The sequence below is a fragment of the Artibeus jamaicensis genome, unplaced genomic scaffold, assembly GCF_021234435.1.
Source record: "Artibeus jamaicensis isolate MK-2021 breed Jamaican fruit bat unplaced genomic scaffold, CSHL_Jam_final contig_463, whole genome shotgun sequence".
Taxonomy (NCBI): Eukaryota; Metazoa; Chordata; class Mammalia; order Chiroptera; family Phyllostomidae; genus Artibeus; species Artibeus jamaicensis.
In genome coordinates, this window is record NW_026521841.1 from 1,426,727 (window position 1) to 1,447,637 (window position 20,911).

Genomic DNA, 20,911 nt, shown 5'->3' on the forward strand with positions numbered 1-20,911 from the left:
GACAGGGTGGATGGCTCCTAGAGCTACCAGCTAGGACTCACTGAGCACGGGTCAAGGCCACGGGGTAGAAGGTAGGAGGACAGGGAAGTGAAGGGACAAGCCAGTCTCCTGATCAGAACAGGAGGCAGGAAGGTACGCAAACAACTACAACCCTGATGCGCCCACTCTGCCACCCCCCCAGGAGATGCGCTCGGCCCAGCACCTGTCCTCTGCACATGTTGCTCTGCAGCGGCCACATGACATCACAATGGGGATGAAGACACCACTGAGCTCTAAGGCCCACTCCTCCTGGCAACCTACCTGGGGCAGGGGGAGCACCCTGGCTGGGGAGTTGCAGATATGCTTCATATCAGGCTCCCTCACGGCCCGCCGTGTAGCCTTAGCAAGACCCTTCCCATTTCTGGGCTTCAGTGGACGAGATGGCCCCACTCAGAAGAGCAGAAGAACTTGACCCTGTCAAGCTGAAGATACCACTGAGCCCTGGCCCTTCCCGGCAAAGCCACAGAAACCTGGTGCCCACCTTCCCCCCACACCTGGAGTAGAAGTGGGCCTGGCAGGGCCGCCCTGCCATGCTGACAGGCCACCTCTCCCCGCCCCTCCCGCCCGGCAGTCCTCGCTGCTGCAGAGCCCACAACACCTGCCACAATCAGTTATTGGGAGACTAAGGGAGGATGTAATCTGAAGATAAAGAACTTGAAGTTAGCTGGAGGCTGGTGCTCTTTCTAAAGTGATTTACTCAGCTCCCCTCCACACTTGCATCCCTAATGTAATTATTTACTTTGTCATTAAACACCCTCCCTCCACTCCAGTTATTTTTAGAGCTCCTGGAGCCTATAGAATTAGTTGGGGAAGCTGCTCATCGGCCAGAGGAAGCCAGGTCCTCCCTGTGGGGCAGCGGTGCTCAGGAAGCCTGGGGACAGCCTGGGGACTCATGCCAGGGTTCCAGGGCCACAACACAGCCAGGCCCAGATGCCACAGGCCCCCCTCCCTTTCCCTGACCTCCTTCCTCCTTTATTCCTTCATCCTTCCTTCCTCACTCCCTCCCTGCTTTTTAAAAACTGAGGTATAATTCACACACCATAGAAGTCACCCTTTTAAAGCGCTAAACTCAGTGGTTCTTAGTGTATTCACGGGGTTGTGCAACCACCACCACCATCTAATCACAAGGCATTTCATCACCTCACAAAGGAGCTTTGCACCCACCCGCAGCCTTTCCCCGCCCCCTGCTCCTCTCGGCCCCTGGCAACCTCTGACCTATCTTCTGTCGCTGTGGACGCTCCAGTTTGGGACAGTTCATACACATGAAATCATACAAAGAAGCCTTCTCTGTCTGGCTTCTTTCACAACATAATGTTATTAAGGTTCATACACATTAAAATGTGCATCAGTATTTCATTCCTTTTTATGGCCAAATAATATTCCATTGTGTGAAATGCAAACATTTTACATAAGCAAACATTTTGCTTATCCATTCATTAGTAATGGACATTTGAGTTACCTCTGGTTTTTAGCTATTATGAATAATGTTGCTATGAACACGTGTATACAAGTTTTTTCTGAACATATGTTTTCACTTCTCTTAGCCATTACACGTCCCTAGGAGTGGAGCTGCCGGGCCCTCTCTCCCTCTCGCAGTCCGCTGGGGAAGCTGGGAACGGTGGGGGCACAGCAGGTTCACGCCGCCGTGGACTGTGGTCAGCTGGAAAGCTCCCCAGTGGCCTGCCCGGTAATGACAGACAGGAGTAGGCCCTCTCAGGCAGGAGATGCCACTCTTCAAAGAGAATGACGGCAGCCCCCGGTCACCCACATGCCAGGCCCTCGCCCTCCACAGAGCTGGCCAGGTGACCTCCCTCACCCCCATTTACAGATGAGGCAAGGGCAGCCCATGTTCATACCTGGATGAGGACCCCCTACTTGCCTGCCTCTAACTGAAGGCACCTGTTGCTTTCCTCATCGCTAACGCAACCTGGAGTGATGTGACCAATGAGCACACTCTGGGGACCAGAAATGGGACTAAGGTCCTAGCCACAGAACTCAAAGAGGCAGCTAAGTGCATCTTTGGCAATCCGAGCTTCCCTCTGTGACCCTCTTCTCCTCCGGGTCAGCTCCACCAGCTGTAGGGACTCTGGTGCTACCAGGCTGTTGCCTGGGAACCTACGTCACAAAGAGGGACATAGGACAAGATGGATCTCTGCACAAACTAAGAGACAAGGTTGAAACTAAAGGGTAAATTCAGGCACTCAGCTGATGCGAGGGGTGCCTTCCTGCCCTGACCATCACCACACTATACACAGCCACCTGCCCTGCCACGCACGGTGCTTCCCTTGGACGCCCCTCCATTTCCAGGATGACAGGGACTGAGAAAGGTGAAAAGCTTGTGACTGGTGTCCACTGCCCAGCACCACACTAAACCAAACTCTCCTCTCCAATGTCACTCTTCAAACTGGGACACAGAAATGACCTTCCCAGACCAGAGCCTTGCAGCCTGGTGTCTGGGTTTTAGACTTCCCAGTCTCCACAAACAGAACACATTGGTCGGTGCCCAGTGGGAACTGGGCCAGCCAGGACACAACTTCAAGGAAAAAGACAAAGGCAGTTAGTTTCTCAAACAGAGCACCTCCAGCCCCATCCCCCCATGCCCGCCCAGAAGGAGAGGGGGGACATATGAACAGGGGCAGGGCAGGGCAGCCCAAGTAAGTCCCGTTCACCCAGGGCCAGGCTGGGCCGGGCCTCCAGCATCCACAGAGAGCACAGACCCAGCATGGGCCACTGGACACCGCCCTACAGGGCTCCCCAGCCCTGAGGCAGAGGCTGGGGCTGGGGAGCAAAGGGAGCCCTTCCCCGAAGGGCTGGCAGAATAAGCCACCCCGAACCATTCTCAGATCCTGAGACCTCTGCCCAGGCTGTTCCCCTTTGCACAACCTGGGCAAACTACTACTCCTTAGGAAGACTCAACTCAGAGTCCTGTGCATTCATTCACTCATTCACTCATTCACTCTCAACCATCTACTGGAAGCATATGTACTATCCTTGGAAAAAGTTCTAGAATAATCATATAATAACACTAATAGCAGTGACTACTTTATACAGAATGTCTACTGCACACTGGTGCAAAGTGCTCGCTAAGCTCTTTATACTATTTATCTGTAATCCTAGCCCTCAGAAGATACGTTTTTTTGTCCATTGTTAAGATGAGGACACTGGACTTCAGATCAGGAGAGGATAACCAGTTGGGAAGTGGCAGAGGAAGGATTCAAACCTCTTCTGCCCAAGCCTGAGGCTCACTGGCCAGGGAGACTGACTGGCCATCCCCAAGGTAGCCACTGCGTGCTCCCCCCGCCGTGGCTTGCCCTACACCCTGCCATACTTTGCAAACACCACTTTGGGAACTTCTCCCCAGCCACCTGGTCTGAGTGTGCAGCTGAGCACTTTAAGACCATCACTGGTCAGAGCAGGCCCCTGGCTGCAGGCGGTGACCTTAGCAGGGTCCTACTCAGCATTTAGATCCTTTTCTGGACATGTTCCTTCCCTACAGTTTCCCTGACCACCCTAGGCATCCGGTAATTGCCACATCATCATCGTAGGAGGAGGTGTGTGGCTCTTCTCATGGGGCCACAAGCTCTGGGGGACAAGCTCCTGCTTCTTGGATGCCTCCCCTCGCCCTCCTCAGGGGCCCTGCGTGGCGCTGGCGCAGGGCCTCAGAGAGGCCGTGGCTTCCATCAGAGGTGCTGCCCTTCTCATCAGTGCACAGAGAAGGTTCCAGCGGAGTCACAGGACCTCAACCTGAAGGGTCAAATGGCCACACACCCACCTGAGATCCCCAGCCACCCCTGGGGCTCACTCCAGGGCAATTAGGAAGCCTTCGCCGCCCGCCCCCCCCCCCGCCACCCGGTTCCACAGCTCCCCAGACAGCCCTGCCCCTCCCGGTCGCAGGTGGCGGTCGCAGGCGGCGATAGAACCCAGGGTCCTCTCTCTGGACTCCCTGCCTCCAGCCTCTCTGCCTAGGACCCTTCCCACTGCAAGGTGAGCTTTCAAGCTGACTGATGCAGCAGAGATCTGCCTTACATCTCTTTGGTTACTTCTCTGATACCTGGGGAGTAGAGACTGGGGAGGGGATTTTGGAAGATCTACCTGCCTCCCAACTGGAGCCCATCCCAGGCCCCATCTGCACACCCCACTGGAGCCACAGGGGCAGCCTGCTGAGCCCTGGACCCTGCACTCCCACGGGCTGCTCTGCTGCTCCCCCCACCGATGTCCACCACAGTGCTCTATTTTTGGTCCCCAGATGCCTCCAGGTGTCCCACGTCCACCCCAAACACCAGGCCTGACTTCATTATCTTCAAAATGTTCCCGAGATCAGAGGCGGTGAGAACTGGCCACAAACATAAAATAAATTATCCCCCCACCAATGATAAATGGTTCTATTAGCAAGCCAGATTGTTAAACTCCGATATACCAGAATGCAGGAAACTGGGGCCCATCCATTCTCCCTCCGGCGCATACTAAGTTGTAAATAGGTTATTTTGTGTGTAAATAACACATTAAAACACAGCATTAGCTGTGTCTTTTGATAGAGAGGAAATTGTTACAAATAAATAATTCCGGACAGGAATGTAAAATAAGCCAGATTTAATAGTGCATGCCTGGTGCAGGCGTGTTAAACATGACTAAAATGATAAAGCCCAGAATACACTAATAGTAAACTATACACTGACATCAAAGTAATGAGCCTATATTTTTACCAAGCTTTAGAAACGCTAAAATTAGTTTTGACAGAACCAAACATCAGAAAAATGTTTCTGACATAAATACTGTCAATTTGGGGGGCTGGGTTTGGGCCCGAAGTGGGGCAAGGCTGGGGCAGCTGAGTCCCACCCCCTGGACCAACCCTACAGAACCAGCTTCCAGTCCCAGTGGCATCACTGAGTGATCGCTTGTGCTTCGTGTCTCTGGATCTCAGTTTCTGTATCTGTAAATAAACAGACTTGAACTGGACAATCTCTCAAGTTTCTTTCGGTTCTACCCAGTCCACCCACGTCACGCCCGCGGCAGCATTCTAAGGCCCTGAACACACGGACAGTGCTGACGCTGTGGACACCGTGCTCTTTCCTCACATCTGTAAATCCAACCTGTGATCAAGTTGAATTTGTAAATCAGGCATAATAAGATTAACGATAACCAACAATAAAATAGAACAATGATAACAATGTTCTGTAATAAGAGTTATGTGGAAGGTGGTCTCCAATAACTGGTCTGATCACCCAGATGACTACTGAGTGACCAACAGGCAGCGAGCATCTCTAAGCGGGCACTCTGCTAGCCACCACTGTGGCCAGAAATTATTATCGCCACTTTACAGACTTCAGAGAAGTGAGCTGCCCTGCCCTGGAACACACAGCTCACAAGTGGGGAGCTGGGAAGAGCCAGTACCTTCCCAGTATACTCCGCTGTGTACCAAAAGGAGCCTCTCACCCCCAACCTGTGCCCCAGGCACACTGACCCTCCAAGACACCCTCAGCACTGGAGACCATGCCAGGGTGCCGTCAAGAGTCATTCATACCTGCTGAGAAAATGTTGGCACTTGCCACATATGCAAAGCTGTCGAGGGGAGCTAAGCTCTGCTCTTCAGAAAAGTCTTGTGGTTGTTCCACAAGGCTGGGCTATTGAAACAAGCTCACAAGCAGCATCAAGAGCAATCCTGAAAATCACTTAGATAAGAATAATTGACCACTTAGTCACATCTGAGTGCATTTTGGGCCCAAGGCAAAAGTGTGTGGCCCAGCCAAGCAGCTCGGGTAGCCAGGGAGGCTGGCCACTTGGTAAGTTCCAGGGGCCTTGAGAGGGAAGAAGGGATCAAGGATCAGGCCAGCCCTGGATGACTCTAAGTGTCTGGGGGACCTCAGGGCCAACAGAGGCAGCTGGCTGTACCAGCCCACCAGGCACACAGCTGGCATGATAGCATCAGACTCACCTTCTCATCTAACACCCACTTTATTGGGGTCTGCCTTGCCAGGGGGCAGGGCACTGGTCAACAAACAATGTCCTGACCACAAGGTGAGGGAGGGGTGTGGCCCAGAAACAGAGAGGGCAAAGACACCAAGGACTCAGAGGTATTGATCAGTGTAGGACACCGTAAGGTCTACATGATTTGGAGGGATTTCTTAGCCCTGGGCATCTCACCAGGAATGCTCATGGCTGGACTTGTTTACAAATCCTGGTGTTTGAGCAGCACTTAGCAAAAATGCACCTCAAAGAAACGTTAAAGAAGCCAGCAGGTCCAGTGAACACGATGAAGGAGTGGCTGGTGCTGGCTGAGGTAGCACAGAGGCCTCCTGCAAGGAGGGAGTGTGGTGCTGAGAGCCCTGCAGTGCTCACCCCTGGTTAACGTGAGGGTCACAACCACTTCCAGAGATCCATGCCTTGGACCCATGCTGTGCCCAGTGACCTGGGAAGCCTGTTAAACACACACATGGACAGGGCCTGGCCCAGGAGATTCTGTTTCAACAGGTCTGGGAGCCTGGGAGTCTACGTTTATTACAGGTGTCTCATAAGAGTGTAAGGAAAGGCCTCTTTCAACAGCCTCTGGGCTGGTCCCACCCTCCAGGGTACAGGGCAGAAGGATGAGTAAGGAGGCCAGGTCCCTGAGAAGCTCACCTACCCAGGACGGCTCGAGGCAGAGAGGAAAGGAGGACTGGAACCCGAGCCTGATCTCCAGCCCAGTACTCTGCCCACCACTCTCGAATGGGAGAACACCAGAAACCTGAGCTTCCCACCACCTGTCTGGACTCAGTGGGGTCACCTAGCAAGGGTCAGCAGTCAAGGGCAGACTTTCGAAGTCGGAGCTTACAGACCTACAAAGAAAAAACCGATGATAGTTACCAAAGCAATACTTAAGTTGGACCTCATATACAAGGGGGGATACCCCCCAATATGGAAGTATCTTCTGGAAGGTGGGCCCCTTGGAATACAGGCTTCTTCCACTAGGTGAGTGTTCTAGGAACCCATCTGTATTAGTGTACCAGCTGGTGTTGTTGTGAGAGGCTGTATTTGGCTTCAGTGGATTTTTTTCAAAGACTCTTTCAACATGTTTGCCCCTCTCATGATGGGTGATTTACGAACACACCTGCCCACATCCCACTGAGTGTTCATTAGTTTTGTTACCAAAAGTGGCATGACCTCCCCCCTTCCCCACCCTCCCTATTCACCTGATCTTCCCCTGCATGATTTTTTGTCTGTCTGTTTGTTTGTTTGTTTGTTTCTCCAGATAAAGAGTCCTCAAAGGGGACCATCTGGCTGATGTGAAACAAAAAATGGCAGAAGCACTGAAAAGGCATCAAAATCAACAAGTTCAAAAACTTTTGACCAGTGGAAAAAAACATCTCAATAGATGCATTGCATCAAATGGAGAATACTTTGAAGGTGAGTGATGTTTAAACATGTAAGAATGAGCACACAATTTTAAATAAATAAATTCCCATTTTTTGGAGTGCCCCTCTCGTAAGATGATGTGTCTAGCACTTTACATGTGCTGACTCAAGTAATTCTGACAGCAGTATGCAGCAGGTTATATTATTATGTCCATTTTACAGATGAAAAAATTGAGGCACATACCTGCCCAGTATCAGCAGAGCTGGGCCTTAACCAGGCGACCTGGCTGCAGAGTCTGATCTGCTTCTTACAGCTTTGCCACACAGCACAGCAGGAGCAGCTACTACCCATACAGTGCCATGGGCCAGGCAGGTGAGAATGCATGGTATGTCTGCTGGAATTTCTATATAGCAGCTCCGTGTATGATTCATGTTTTACATGTGGAAAGACTCATCCCACTTCATGCAGCTGGAAAACAGAGGGCCCAGCACTTACAAGTACATCCGATTCACCCCAGCTTGCTGGGCCTCACGCCCAGAAACTCTGCTTCAGGAGGTCTGGGATGGGGCCCAAGAATCTGTATCTCTGACAATTCCCAGGGATGCTGATGCTACTGGTGGGGGACCAAGGCAGGAGGGCCCTACCCCAGCACACGGTGGTGGTCAGTGAAACAAGTAGGTGTTGGCCATCACAGGGTTTCTAAAGCTTGTGCGGCTGCTTGACTTCAGGGAGACGCGCAGCTCACTGGCTGGGACCCAGCTCAAAGTTTCATGGCTCCAGCCTTTCTGCTCATCCCAGCCCAAAGGCTCGGAGTGGCTAGGTCCCGGATGCTCAGCTGAGGCACACAGAGAGGTTCAGAAATATTGGGCAGGGGGGAAGCCCACTGAGAGAAGGAAAATATGACAGCATTTGGATAGTTTCAGTGTAAAGCAATGAGAAACATCTGAATCAAACTGCCTTGAAAATTATGCCATTTTAAAAATAAAAGAGAAAAAAACCTCTGGGTCAAAATGTGTTTTTAAAGTTTTACAGCCTGCAAGTGTTAGCATAGCAGTTAAAGAGGCTGGGAAAGAACCCGCTGGCCAAGGTTCTGCTGTCACAAGCTAATCCCTCCACGTGACTGAACTAACCTGTGTCCAGTCTGACCTCAGCATCCTGCCAGGTGATTCAACCAACCTGTCCCCATCTGACCACAGTGTCGCTTTCCCTTCAGTGCAGCCCTGCTCTGCTATGTAAAGGTGTCTGATGCACATCTTGACTGAGAGGTAACAACTCTTAGTGGAATACCCAGCCCTGGCAGGTCCAGCCACATGACACTTCAGGAGGTCAAGCAATGAACCAGGTGAAGTTCAAAGTCCCTCTGCAAAAATAAGTCATGGTTCCAGAGAACTGGCTATCTGGCAAAGAGCCAGTGCTGGTAGCCCTTGAACAGATGAGGGGGCTGACGCACGGTGACAGATGAGGAGACCTCTCCAAGGCTGGTGCAGGGACCAGATGCTTACCGCAGAGTATCCATCAGTGGGCTGGGCCCAAATCACTAGTGAACAATCTAAAACCACAATCTGAAAGCAAATACCTGAAAGAGACTCTCAGCCCATGAGAGGCAGAAGCCCCCAGCAAGCCCTGCTCTCTGCTGAAGCAGCTGGTAGCCTTGGGCAAGTCCCTTCCCCAACTCACATCAGCTTCATGTACAAAACAAGAAGTATTAAAGGAGAGGCTCCAACTTCTCAAGAATGAGAGGTGCTCCAGCCTCAAACCCAGGAGCTCCTGTCTGGGTTTTCCAAGCTTTGACAATAGGGATGCCTGCCTCCATTCCATCTCTTCTTCCATCTTAGTCTGGATGCTCACGCGATTTCTCATTCCTTCCGTGCTTGGATCAGTTGGTTACCAAGGCACCTGAGAAATCTGCCATTCCCAGCCACCTCTGCCTCCGCTGGTAGGATGTAATGAAGATCCAATGTCACCGGATCATAAAGACTTTGGATAACATCTGTGAAATGACCTGAATGGCAAAATGAGGCCCAGAAAAGAGGATGGCTTACCACAATGGGACCCAGGCAAATGCCCTCTGGGCTACAACACTGGGCTTCCCTCACTCCATCCAAAGAACGTGGGCACCAGCGCTAGGGGATCTATTCCAAGATGCCCCTGCTTTGCTCTGTGCGGGAACAGCTACTCTTCCCCGACTCCAGGAGGGCCTTTCCCCACCCAGCTTCTTGGCGAGGGGCAGGGGGAGCAGAGGGGAGAGGAGGCCATGCAGCAGCAGCCGCACCAATGATATACAATCATCTGTCCAGGGGCAGCTGGGCTGACAGGTTACATCCACTCTCTGATGGAACCTCATCAGCAGACTGCTCCACTGAGGTTGGGCAATATGGGGACAGGGGTTCCGTGGCAGTGTGCAGGGGCAGCACCCTGGGGTCAGTGGGGGTGGGTAGAGCTGGGTAGGTGTCTCCGAGGAGCTGCTACACCCCCAGCTATAGGCACATGCCCACCCCTAGCTCAGATCAGAATGCCCTGAGCTCCTGTTGTGATTGTACCACTGGCAACAAACAGGTCTGATGCTGGAGGGGCTCCCCCTGCAATTACTGTCCAATTACTGTCTAAGTCTCTCGTGCGCCACTACGACACGGCAGTGAACAGCGCTGGGACAGTCCATGGTCCACTCATGGCTCTAGAGGGGCAGATCCAGGCCAAGGGAGAAATAGCTGAGGGCCCAGCACAGGACAGAGATACAGTGAACCAGCCTGCTGGAGCCCCTCAGGCCGCAGATGCCCATGACTCTGGGCCTTGGGCACAGGAATAGCTTGAAGAGTGCCCACAGGCCAGAGTAGGCCCTGACCCCAAGGAAGAAACAGACTGTGTGCAGACACAGACAGGCCGGGACCAAGAGGCCAACCTCCGAGCCACTGCCAGACTCCTGCCCCTGACCTCCCCTCCCTTCAAGTCTAGCTCTGGGACACCACCAAGCATGAAAGTCCACCCTGGACTTTGGCTCCTTCCTCCACCCCAAGCTCACACACAGAGGGCCTGGAGAGCTGGTCTCCAAGCAGGACAGGAGACAAGTGGCATCACCTAGGTCAGGTGGCCAAATGCCCACGCTCCCCATGGGAACACAGGGTGGGCCTTGTATATCCATTTCCTGACCTGGGCCACACATCCCGATAATCCTGATACCTCCAACTGAGAACCACAAAGAAAATAAAAGTAAACGTAGCACCAATGACCTGCAGATCCTCCACTCCACTCTAGGAAACACTGACTCCTGCCTGTCATTGGATTCCCTAGGCTCCAACCTCAAGCCGCGCCCGGTGTGATCTGTGAACGGGATCACCCATATCACCTGACTGCTGGCTAGAAACGCAGAGCCTCAGCCCTGCCCGACTTACTGAATGGAGTCTCCACTCTAACAGCACCCCCATCTGTGTTCACATCAAAGCACGAGATGACGCCCACACTCGCACGCCCACCGACAGGCCACGGCAGATTTCCCGCTGCTCCATGCTCGAGCATCAAGAGCAACAAGGCATGACAAAATGCACTCGAATAAAAGGAAAAGAAAGGAAATCTAAGTCTCTTCATTCCTCAGAGACAGAAATAGTTGTGTGGCCTCCAGACGGACTGCGCAGACACAAGGGGAGGCCTCGCCTTCCCGCCACACTTTCCCACCGGGATGCTGGCACGGGCCAGTGGAAAGCACAGAGTATTTCTCTTCGGGGCAGTAAAATGAGAGGCTGTGGCTGGTTTAAGTCCTTCTGTTATAATTAAGTTGGCCAGAAATTCACCTAAGGATACTAAATTCTATACCTGACCCTCTAATTACAGCCAGAAGGGATCAAGAGACAATTACTTTCTAAAATAGTCCCTGGCGGGCCAGAGGCAAGAAGCAGTGTCTCTGGCACATCTCAAATGTGCCAACTGAATGCACCCAGGGCCTCCCAGCAGCCACCATGCCTGCCTGCTCTTCCCTCCCCTCCCCTCCCGCTAGAGTCTGAGCCAGCTGAGCTCTCCCCAACACCACCATCCCCCCCCCCCCGCCTGCCCACAGATTGGGGGTGGCCAGACCTCTGGGAAATCCCGCAGGCATCCATCGCAGCGCCTAGAATCCCCAGGAGCAGGGGCGCCCTCCTCTTCACCCTCCATAAACCCAGCATGCCTTCCCAATGACACTGGCCATCAGTCCAATTAAATCCTAACAGGCTAATGAAAAAGACCCCTGCTGCCCACCAAGTGTGCAAAATAGAAAGTACCTCCTTGGGCAGCTGCCGCCGCGGCCGCTGCCACCGTGGCCACTGCCAGAGCAGAGGCCTTCCTGCCCGGCTCAGGGAAAGCAGTGCCCTCCAGGATCCCACTTTTGGCTTCTTTCTTCTCCGAAGCAGTAGCTGAGGTGGACGTCTCCATCTTAGCCACTCATAGTCCTGGACGGCAGCCCTAAAGAGAAGACAAAGACACTGAACCACGCTGCCCCCAGACCCAGCCGGCAACGCCGACCCAGATTCCCTGCCGCCACTCACAGCTAAAGCAACCCACTCAATTCTCTCACAATTGGGAAGGAGGTTTAATTAATTTTGAGAATTATCAGTTCTGAGATGCATCTGGTCTTTTGAACGACCTCACGGACAACAGCTGAGTGTTTTCATTATCTTTTACCCCAGATTTTTAAATTGAAGCAACAAGTTAGTTTCTATTGCTGAGTGGTAAGTAGCAAGAAGAACCACATGGAGAAATGAAGTCAGAATCACAGGAAATAAAAAATCAGGTAACGGCTCAGAGATTCTAAAAGAAACGCCTTCATTTTCCTGCTCCTCCCCTTCTCACCAGGACCCACTTCTCATTGATTCCCGTGTGTTCACTCATTCATTCAACACAGTTTTTATCATTTTTTCACTTGCATACACTCAGTCAACACATTTTTAAAAAGCCCTCATTACACAGCAGGCATCGTGCCTGGTGCTGAAGACACGATCTATGGCATTTACATTCCCCTTAACAGAAACAATAAAAAAGGGGAAAATAAATGTATATTTCACTTCAATTAATGAGAGTAGCATGGAACGAAAAAGCAGAGGGGAGGATGGAGCAGGGCGAGGGGTCAGGATGGGAGGCCCAGTGCAGGTCTGCAGGAGCCGAGGCAGCCAGAGGGCAGAGTCTGTGGGCAAAGGCTGGGTGGGAGGGGCTGGCTCGTTTGAGGAGCAGCAAGGAGGTGAGTGCAGGCCTTGTGGGGCTGGGGTTGTGAAGTGGTTCATCGTGTAAAGGGGTCACTCTGCTGCTGTGCAGAGAGCAGAACTGGAGGGCAGGGGCATGACTACCAGGACCCAGGGAGATGCCATGGTGGCCTGGGTCAGGGACCCCAGTGGACCGTGCACAGGCTCTGCGGGCAGAGCCCACAGAACTTGCCAGGGCTTTGGTGTGGGCCATGACAGACAGCACAGTGCTGGTGAAGGAGTAGCCGGGCACGCAGGCACAAGAACACTCGTCTCCAGCTGGTGGTAGGTCATGGCAAACATTTTACTAATATGCTTCATCACTGCTAATTCATTGTTTATATCAAATATCAGCATAGAAATCTGGAAGTCTTTTTTTATTTTTAATATATTTTATTGATTATGCCATTACAGTTGTTCCCCCCTTCATTTCCCTCCACCCTGCACACCCCCTCCCTCACCATTTCCCCGCTTTAGTTTATATCCATGTGTCACAAGTTCTTTAGATTCTATAGTTCCCATACTATTCTTGCCCTCCCCCCATCTATTTTCTACTTACCATCTATGCTACTTATTCTCTGTACCTTTTCCCCCTTCTCCTCCTCCCACTCCCCTGTTGCTAACCCTCCATGTGATCTCCATTTCTATGGTACCACTACTGATCTAGCTGTCCTCTTAGTTTGCTTTTGTTTTAGGTGTGGTTCTTAATAACTGTGAGTTTGTTGTCCTTTCACTGTTCATATTTTTTATCTTCTTTTTCTTAGATAAGTCCCTTTAACATTTCATATAATAAGGGCTTGGTGATGATGAACTTCTTGAATTTGATCTTATCTGAGAAGCACTTTATCTGCCCTTCCATTCTAAATGAAAACTTTGCTGGATAGATCAATCTTGGATGTAGGTCTTTGCATTTCATGACTTGGAATACTTCTTTCCAGCCCCTTCTTGCCCGTAAGGTCTCTTTTGAGAAATCAGCTGACAGTCTGATGGGGACTCCTTTGTAGGTGACTGTCCCCTTATCTCTTGCTGCTTCTAGAATTCTCTCCTTCATTTTAATACTGGCTAATGTAATTATGATGTGCCTTGATGTGTTCCTTCTTGGGTCCAACTTCTTTGGGACTCTCTGAGCTTCCTGGATTTCCTGGAAGTCTATTTCCTTTGCCAGATTGGGGAAGCAAACCAGGCACCCCTGGGGCTGGCTCCCAGGTGTGTGGGCCTGTGCACACTTCAGGACCCAGTGGGTCTCTCCAACAAACTCTCTGTGAACCTGGGAGCTTCTCCCAGCACCTTGACCCTGAAAGTTTTTCCAATTGGTGTGTTTAGGTTTTAATTCCCATCACTGGGGCCCTAGCCTTCAAAGTCTGTCTCACTGTTCGCTCCTTCACCTGGTTTACCTGCACTCGAATGTGTGACCATGGTCAGCCAGCTGCCCTGCGTCCTCACTGGGTCCACCCATTGCCACCTCACGCCTGGGATCTTCCAACCACCGCCTGTGCTCCTGGGTCGGTCTGGCCACGTTTTCCTGCTCAACCCCACTCTGACAGCTGCTGACTCCACCCCTCTTACCGGTCTGGCTGAATGGTTCATTGTTGTCGGACTTCCATACAGTTCAATTTTCTGTGTTTTGGTTGCGTTTTTGTTACTAAAACTTTGTTGTCTTTAAACTTGGTTGTGCAAGGAGACACAGTGTTTTCATCTACACCTCCATCTTGGCCAGAAGTCCCTGGAAGTCTTTTTTTTTTTTTTTTAAAGAAGGGAATGTCAAACATCTTTGACAGAGCAGCTGGATAAGTGAACTGTGGTGCCATTTGCTGAGATGAAACACAGAGGGTGGGAAGCAGGTCCAGGGCAGATATCAGGGCCATGCTAAGTTTGGTATGTCTATTAAGACCCATAGAAAGTGCTGGAATTGCATGCAGGCTTGAGCTCAAGGGACAGGTAGAAGCTGGTGATGGGAATATGGTAGACCTGGGGCATTCCAACATTTCCAGTTAAGGAATAAGAGGAGAAACCAGCAAAGAAGTGAGTAGGAATGGCCAGTGAGGGGAGGGGAGAAATAAAAACCAAAACACCAGAATTGCCTTAAAGAGGAGAAGCAATCACCTCTGCCACAAGCAACTAGAAGCAGATGAGACCTGAGGGCTGCAGGTTCAGTCACACGGTGGTGACCAGGGCCCTGGTCAGGGTCAGAAAGACACTGGGAAGAGTAGGAACAGCAGCTCTCTCAGGAAGGTTAGCTATAGAAGAAGTGAAAAAAAATGGGTGACAACCGGAGGGAGTCAAGGATGTCCATGGTGGTTTTTTCAACAGGGAGGCCAGGGGTTTACATGCCTGCGGAGAGGGTGCATTCGGATGGAAGGCACATACATTGCAGTGAGGCAGAAACAAAGGCAGCTGTCACTCCCATTCCAGGGGTGTCAATGCTATATCGACATCAGTAGGACCAGAACCTCATTTTACCAACTCTGCACAGTACTCAGGTATCTTTCTAAGTAAAAACTGGAGGACAAAAGAACAACAGGTACATACATGGGAGACGGTTCCCCAGTCCTGCTGGCCAGCCCCAGCAAACAGCCCAAGTTCTGACCCTCCTGGTTCTGTCTGCACACACAAGCCTGTCCACTTTCCACAATTTTCAAAACTCCCTGTCCAGAAAACCCAAGGCAGATGGGGAACAGAGAAGTCTCCATGAGGATTTTGGTGAGTTACAGGGTTTCCTTTCATCTCAAGATTCAGGGATCACTACCTAATCCTCCCAGACTGTTTGTGCAATCTGTTCCTTAAGACTCTGGCCGGCCGAATGGCCTGTGCTTGCTCCACCTTCTCTGCCCCCTTAAGGCCTTGCCACAGGAAGCATCCCTCCCTGCTACTGGGGCTGTGCCTTTGAGTCACCTACCTCCTCCCCATTCTCCCCTAACCTCTAATCAGCTGTAACTACCATCACGTCACCCTCAAAGCCCCTTACCAGTGCTGCCTCTCCCAGCTGTCTGCTCTGTACCCACTGTTCTTCCATTATGCATTGGTGGTCCTGGGCACCTTCTTCACAACTTCTGCTTCCCTCACCCCCCAGGTCGTCCTCTACCCAAAAGCCAGGCACCCCCCCTCGAAACTAAATCTCACCACATCTCTCCTCTGACCAAGGGCCTTGCTGAGCAACCTTGCCCTTCAGATAAAGCCTGCCTGTCTTTACCTGCAGCCCCCTCTCCCTACCTCCTCCTCACACTCAGCTCTCTTATATGCCATCAGGCCTCTGCTCAAGCCATGCCACCAACCAGAGACACTTCACCCTTTCCCAGTATGATGGACTCCTATTCTTCTTTCAAGATGCCACTCAGGCCCTGGCCAACATGGCTGTTGTTTGGGTGTCATCCCGCCAACCAAAACATCGCCTGCTCAATTCCCAGTCAGAGCACATGCCTGAGTTGCAGGCCCAGTCCCCAGCTGGTGCCCATATGAAAGGCAACTAATCAGTGTTTCTCTCACAAATCAATGTTTTTCTCCCTCTCTTTCTCCCTCCTTCTCATCTCTCTAAAAATAAATAAATAAATAAAGTCTTTTTAAAAAAAGATACCATTCAGATGTCACTTCTTCCAGGAAGCCCCCCACTCCTCTCATGTCATGGTCACTTCCACTTCTGGACACCTGTAGCAACTGGACCCCCCTTTATTGTATTCAGGTCAGGAGCTACTCCCCACTCAAGCTGGCACAGCTGTGCAACAATGCTAGTCAAAGAGAGCTATGAGGGCACCTTTGAGAGAGGGCATCATAGCCCTAGGAATGCAAGTAGTTTTGTGAACAGCATGAATTTTCCTCCCAAAAGCTCACAAAATTTAGGTCCAACTTTGAAACAAAAAATTTGGAAAGACAAAAATCAAAATAACAGCTGGAACAACAAACCTTTACCAAGCACTTACCAGTTGCCATGCACTTTACAAGTATGATTTCATTAAATCTTCACATTTCACATGAGAAGAAATCAATGCCCAGAGAGGTGGAGTAACTTGCCCATTTACAACTTAGAAGTGGCTGTGCCAAGCCTTGAACCCAGGCTGTCTGGCCCCAAAGCCGTACTCTGGAGCTCCACAGTGCGCTGTCCCTCAAGTGACGATCCTGCAGGGCAAAGGGATTTGCCCCAGAGTTCCCTGGCAGGCGTTTGTTGAACCCTTCAGATACAGGGGGGGCATTGTGCCAGGAGTCCAGGAAGCCCCAGAAGCAGGATCCGGCAGGGCTGCTGGACAAGTGCCAGACCCAAGGTGGTGAGATCTGTGGACAAGGACTACAAGCAAGCGCTGGGCAAACACTGAAACTCCGCCCAGGACTGCCTGGAAACACCACGGCTCTGCAGTGGCACCTGTCTGCCGAGGCTGACCAGGGTGGGGCAGGGGAGGAGTGTGCGGTTGTACACTTACTGACTCTTTATTCCCTGATTCTTTCTTTTAAAGATTTTACCTATGTATTTTTTTAGACGGGGGGGAAGGGAGGGAGAAAGAGGGAGAAAAAAATCCACGTGTGAAATGGAATACTATGCAGCGGAAAGGAGCTCCTACCCTTTGCGTGGACGGAATTGGAGAGCATTATGCTAAGTGAAATTAGCCAGGTAATGAAAGACAAATACCATATGATTTCACCTATAAGTGGAACCTAATTAACAAAACAAACAAGTAAAATATAACCAGAGACATTGAAATGAAGAACAAACTAACAGTAACCAGAGGGGAGTGGGGAGAGGAATAATGGGGGTCATCAAGGAACATGTATAAAGGACACAGACAAAGCCAAAGGGGGGTAGGGTCAAGGGTGGAAGGTGGGGATGGATGGAGCAGGGGTGTGTGGTGAGTGGAAAATGGAGGCAACTGTACTTGAATAACAATAAAAAAAGAGAAAAAGTCGATGTGAGAGATACACTAATCTGCTGCTTCTTGCACTCCCTCAAGGGGGAACCTGCCACAACCCAGGCATTTGCCCTGACCAGGAATCGAACCAGCAACCTTTCAGTTTGCAGTCCAGCATTCAACCATTGAGCCACGCCACCAGGGAGGGCTCCCTAATTCTTTACAGACAAATCAGTTTCATGCATCACACTGCCCTAGGATGAGCTGGCTAGGCTATACACACCCCCAAATGAATATGGTGTCCTTTCCCTGGGTTTGCACACTCCCCCACCATCTTGCACAGCCTGGTCAGAACCTTCTATGTACTCACCTATGTTCCACTGGGACCTCCTTCAGGGCAGGTATAGGCCTTGCACCCCTGGGTCCCCAGGCCCAGCTGAGCAGGCACTGAGATCCCTTGCTGATGGGATGAGGAGGGCACAGGAAACCTGACCTGCATCTGGAAGGCACAGGGCTCAATGGACTAGAAACCAGCAGCGTCAGGGCAGCCATGCATTGGCACACGTGACCAAACTCAGGTTCCTGGGAGGTGTCCTCCCAAAGCAGATGGGGAAACTGAGGCCAACAACTCCAAACCCTAAGGACACTCAAGAAGGGAGAGACTGTTTCAACCTGTATGAAGGGACATGAGGAGATTGGAAAGAAGGGGAGGAAAAGGCTGTGGGTGTTCCTGGGGAATGGCTCCCTTACACCATCGTCCCCATCCTGTCGTGCTGTCAGAGCGATGTCACCGTCCTGACTCACACACAGGAGGGAGTGAGCTGCCCAAGCACCACTTTCCACAGAGGACGTAGATGGGCCAGGTCTAGAGCCAGGTCGTCTGGCTGTAAAGCTGACCCGAAGCCTCAGCACTAGGCCGCCACAGGACCAGGTGAGCAAAGTGTGGGAAGTAGTAAATTTATTCAGATTCCCACTACCCAGACTGCTTTCTGTAGCCCAGGAACAGATTTGTACACAGAAACACTTTGGGGTTCCAGGAAGGCCTGAGAGGGGCCAATGCAGCCGGGGGGGCCCTGCAGTGCCCAGCCTGAGCCACAGGCCTCACCTTCTGCAGGTGAGCCACTGCCCTCCCCTCCCCTTCCAGAAAAGGAAGGCAGTAGACACAGGCTGTGTAAATCACAGGAATTAGTGGGATTAGCACAATTTCTGGGTAAACACCAGGCAGCCAGGGTTCTAGGCAGCTACTTTCACTCTCTGAGGATCCTTCAGAGGCAGATGTCTCAGCCTTGTCAACAGCCTTACCTGGGCCCCAGAGGCCATCTGGGGACAACAGGGGGACAAGGCTCAGGGCCCCCAGACTTCAGCTGGAGGGCCTGATGGTCTGTGCTGGGTTATGTCTCACAAACCACACAAAAGGCTCAAGGACAAGAGGAGCTGGGAGTACAGTACTTCACTGGGGCCCCGGAAACCCACACTGCTCCAGCTTATCCAGACAACTCTCAGGAGGAGATGCAACAGCACTTCTGGGGCTCTGCCACGGGAAGGGCAAACATGGATCTGAAGCCATCAGAGGCTTCCTCTCCATCAGGAGTCTGCACACAGGTCACCTGCCCTGGGGGCCTCGGCACCACCCAGGGGTACTGTCAGCACCAAGAACCTCTGAAGGCATTCCTTGGCCTTCCAGAGATCCTCATTCTGTGGGTCTGGGTAGAGAATGGGGGACAAAATAGCCACATTTTTTAAAGTTCTGTGGCCTTTCCTGATGCACTGACAGGTTTAAGAAAAACCGCACTGAGTGTTCATAAGGTCACTTCCAGCTTCCAGATAGTTACAAGTTCCAATTAAAGCAAGTCTATATAAACTAATAGAAAAAGTAAATTCTTATCTGTTCTCTTGGAACTGGAAGTTGGTGTTTGCATCAGCTATGAATGTGAGTATCAAGTCACAGTGCCTGTGAGCCTGCCACCAGCACAAGTCACATGTGTCCACACCTGCTCACCACGGCATTGCATTAAAGGTCATCATCAGAGCCCCTGCCCTTGCCAGTGGTGCCAGCACATGTATTACTGCAGCACAGGAGTAATGCATGTGCTGTAGTAAGTGCCTACAGGCACCATGCCTTTGACGTTGGCTCACTGCAGTCAGTACAACTGGTTTCCTGTGTATGGTTATATAGGCACTTATAGCATTACTCTGGGGAGGAGTCCGCAGCAAAGAAAAGGTTAAGAACTCTGATTCCAAAAAAAAAAAAGACTGACTTGAAGAATAAATTAATTATCAGAGTAGAATGAGCGAATCGCTCTGACATCTGCAATCCCAGACACCCTCCCGCCACCTGGCTTCTTTGAACTCTTCTAACGAGTGAGTCACAGGAATTAGAGCATCTTCCCCAGGCGAAATCAATCTCCAAGAGAGATGAAACCTTGTCTCCCAGGGATCGCAGCCACATCGGGGCCATTGTGTTCTCACCTCCTCTCTGATCTCAGCCAAGCGGTGTGCGTGCCCAGGTCCCACCTGCACAGGCATGCACAGGCACACACTAACAGAGCAACAAACACAACCACATACACGGTCACACTCTGCTCTTGGGCACACATACACACTGTCAACATGCACACATGGTCACATGCCCCACATACATGTACTCACACAGCCACACAAGTGTGAACAGCTATATAAGAGATGGACGCACTCACCTGTGTACAAAGATACACACGCACACACAAAGATAATGAGCACCTGTCCTGCCTTTATCACAAAATTATTTTTATGATGAAACAAGATAAAACACATGAAAGTTCCTGGAGAAAAAAACACATTGTCAGTGCAACACAAATTAAAGGTAACGATCACTGATTTTCAACCTTTTTCACCCTAGGGCACACATAAACTAATTACCGAAATTCTGTGGCACGCCAAAAACATATTTTTCACTGATGTGACAAAAAATAGGTATAATTTTGATTCATTCACACTGGAAGGCTACTCTTTTGTCAGCTGCTTTTATCCTGTCATATATTTATTGACAGTCTAAGTGGAAAGGGGCCAGAGCCCCCTGACTCAATAGTCGGGTGTTACACGTTTAAAAACTTTTCAGCACATCAGTCGAAAATCGCTGGTGATGATGATTATAACCTCATTACAACTGAAAAGGGAGAAGGACTCTATCTCAATCTCTCTCCTGGCCCCAGGGTCCTAAGGACTCGCTCTATATCCTCCCTGAGTAGCCGAGTGCCTATCACTTAATCTCTCATCACCTCGGTGTTGCCATCTGTAAACTGGACATTCTAAAGAGTGCTCCCAACCTAAAGGATGACCATCCAACACCACAGTGCAAAGGCCAGCATGTAAAAGCAAAGCAGGGCCTGAATTCCGGTGTCGGAGGCATGAGGGAACCAGGTGTGCTGAGTTCAGCTCAGCCCACAGCCCCGCCCGGATCAAAGCTGACACTCCTGTGTCTTGCAGGAGAAAGGGAAATGGGTGAGGAAGGTGTCCCCAGGACTGCAC

The 20,911-nt window shown here is 51.1% G+C and overlaps 1 protein-coding gene across 1 annotated transcript in view; it reads right to left on the reverse strand.

Annotated features, from left to right (window-relative positions):
* GLI2 (GLI family zinc finger 2) overlaps positions 1-20,911 on the reverse strand; it is a 252,151-nt gene that overhangs the window by 169,826 nt on the left and 61,414 nt on the right. Inside the window, exon 2 of the mRNA XM_037145343.2 lies at positions 11,619-11,799. Within this exon, the coding sequence (XP_037001238.2) occupies positions 11,619-11,769 (151 nt within the window). The 5' untranslated portion in view covers positions 11,770-11,799. The remainder of the gene's footprint in view (positions 1-11,618; positions 11,800-20,911) is intronic.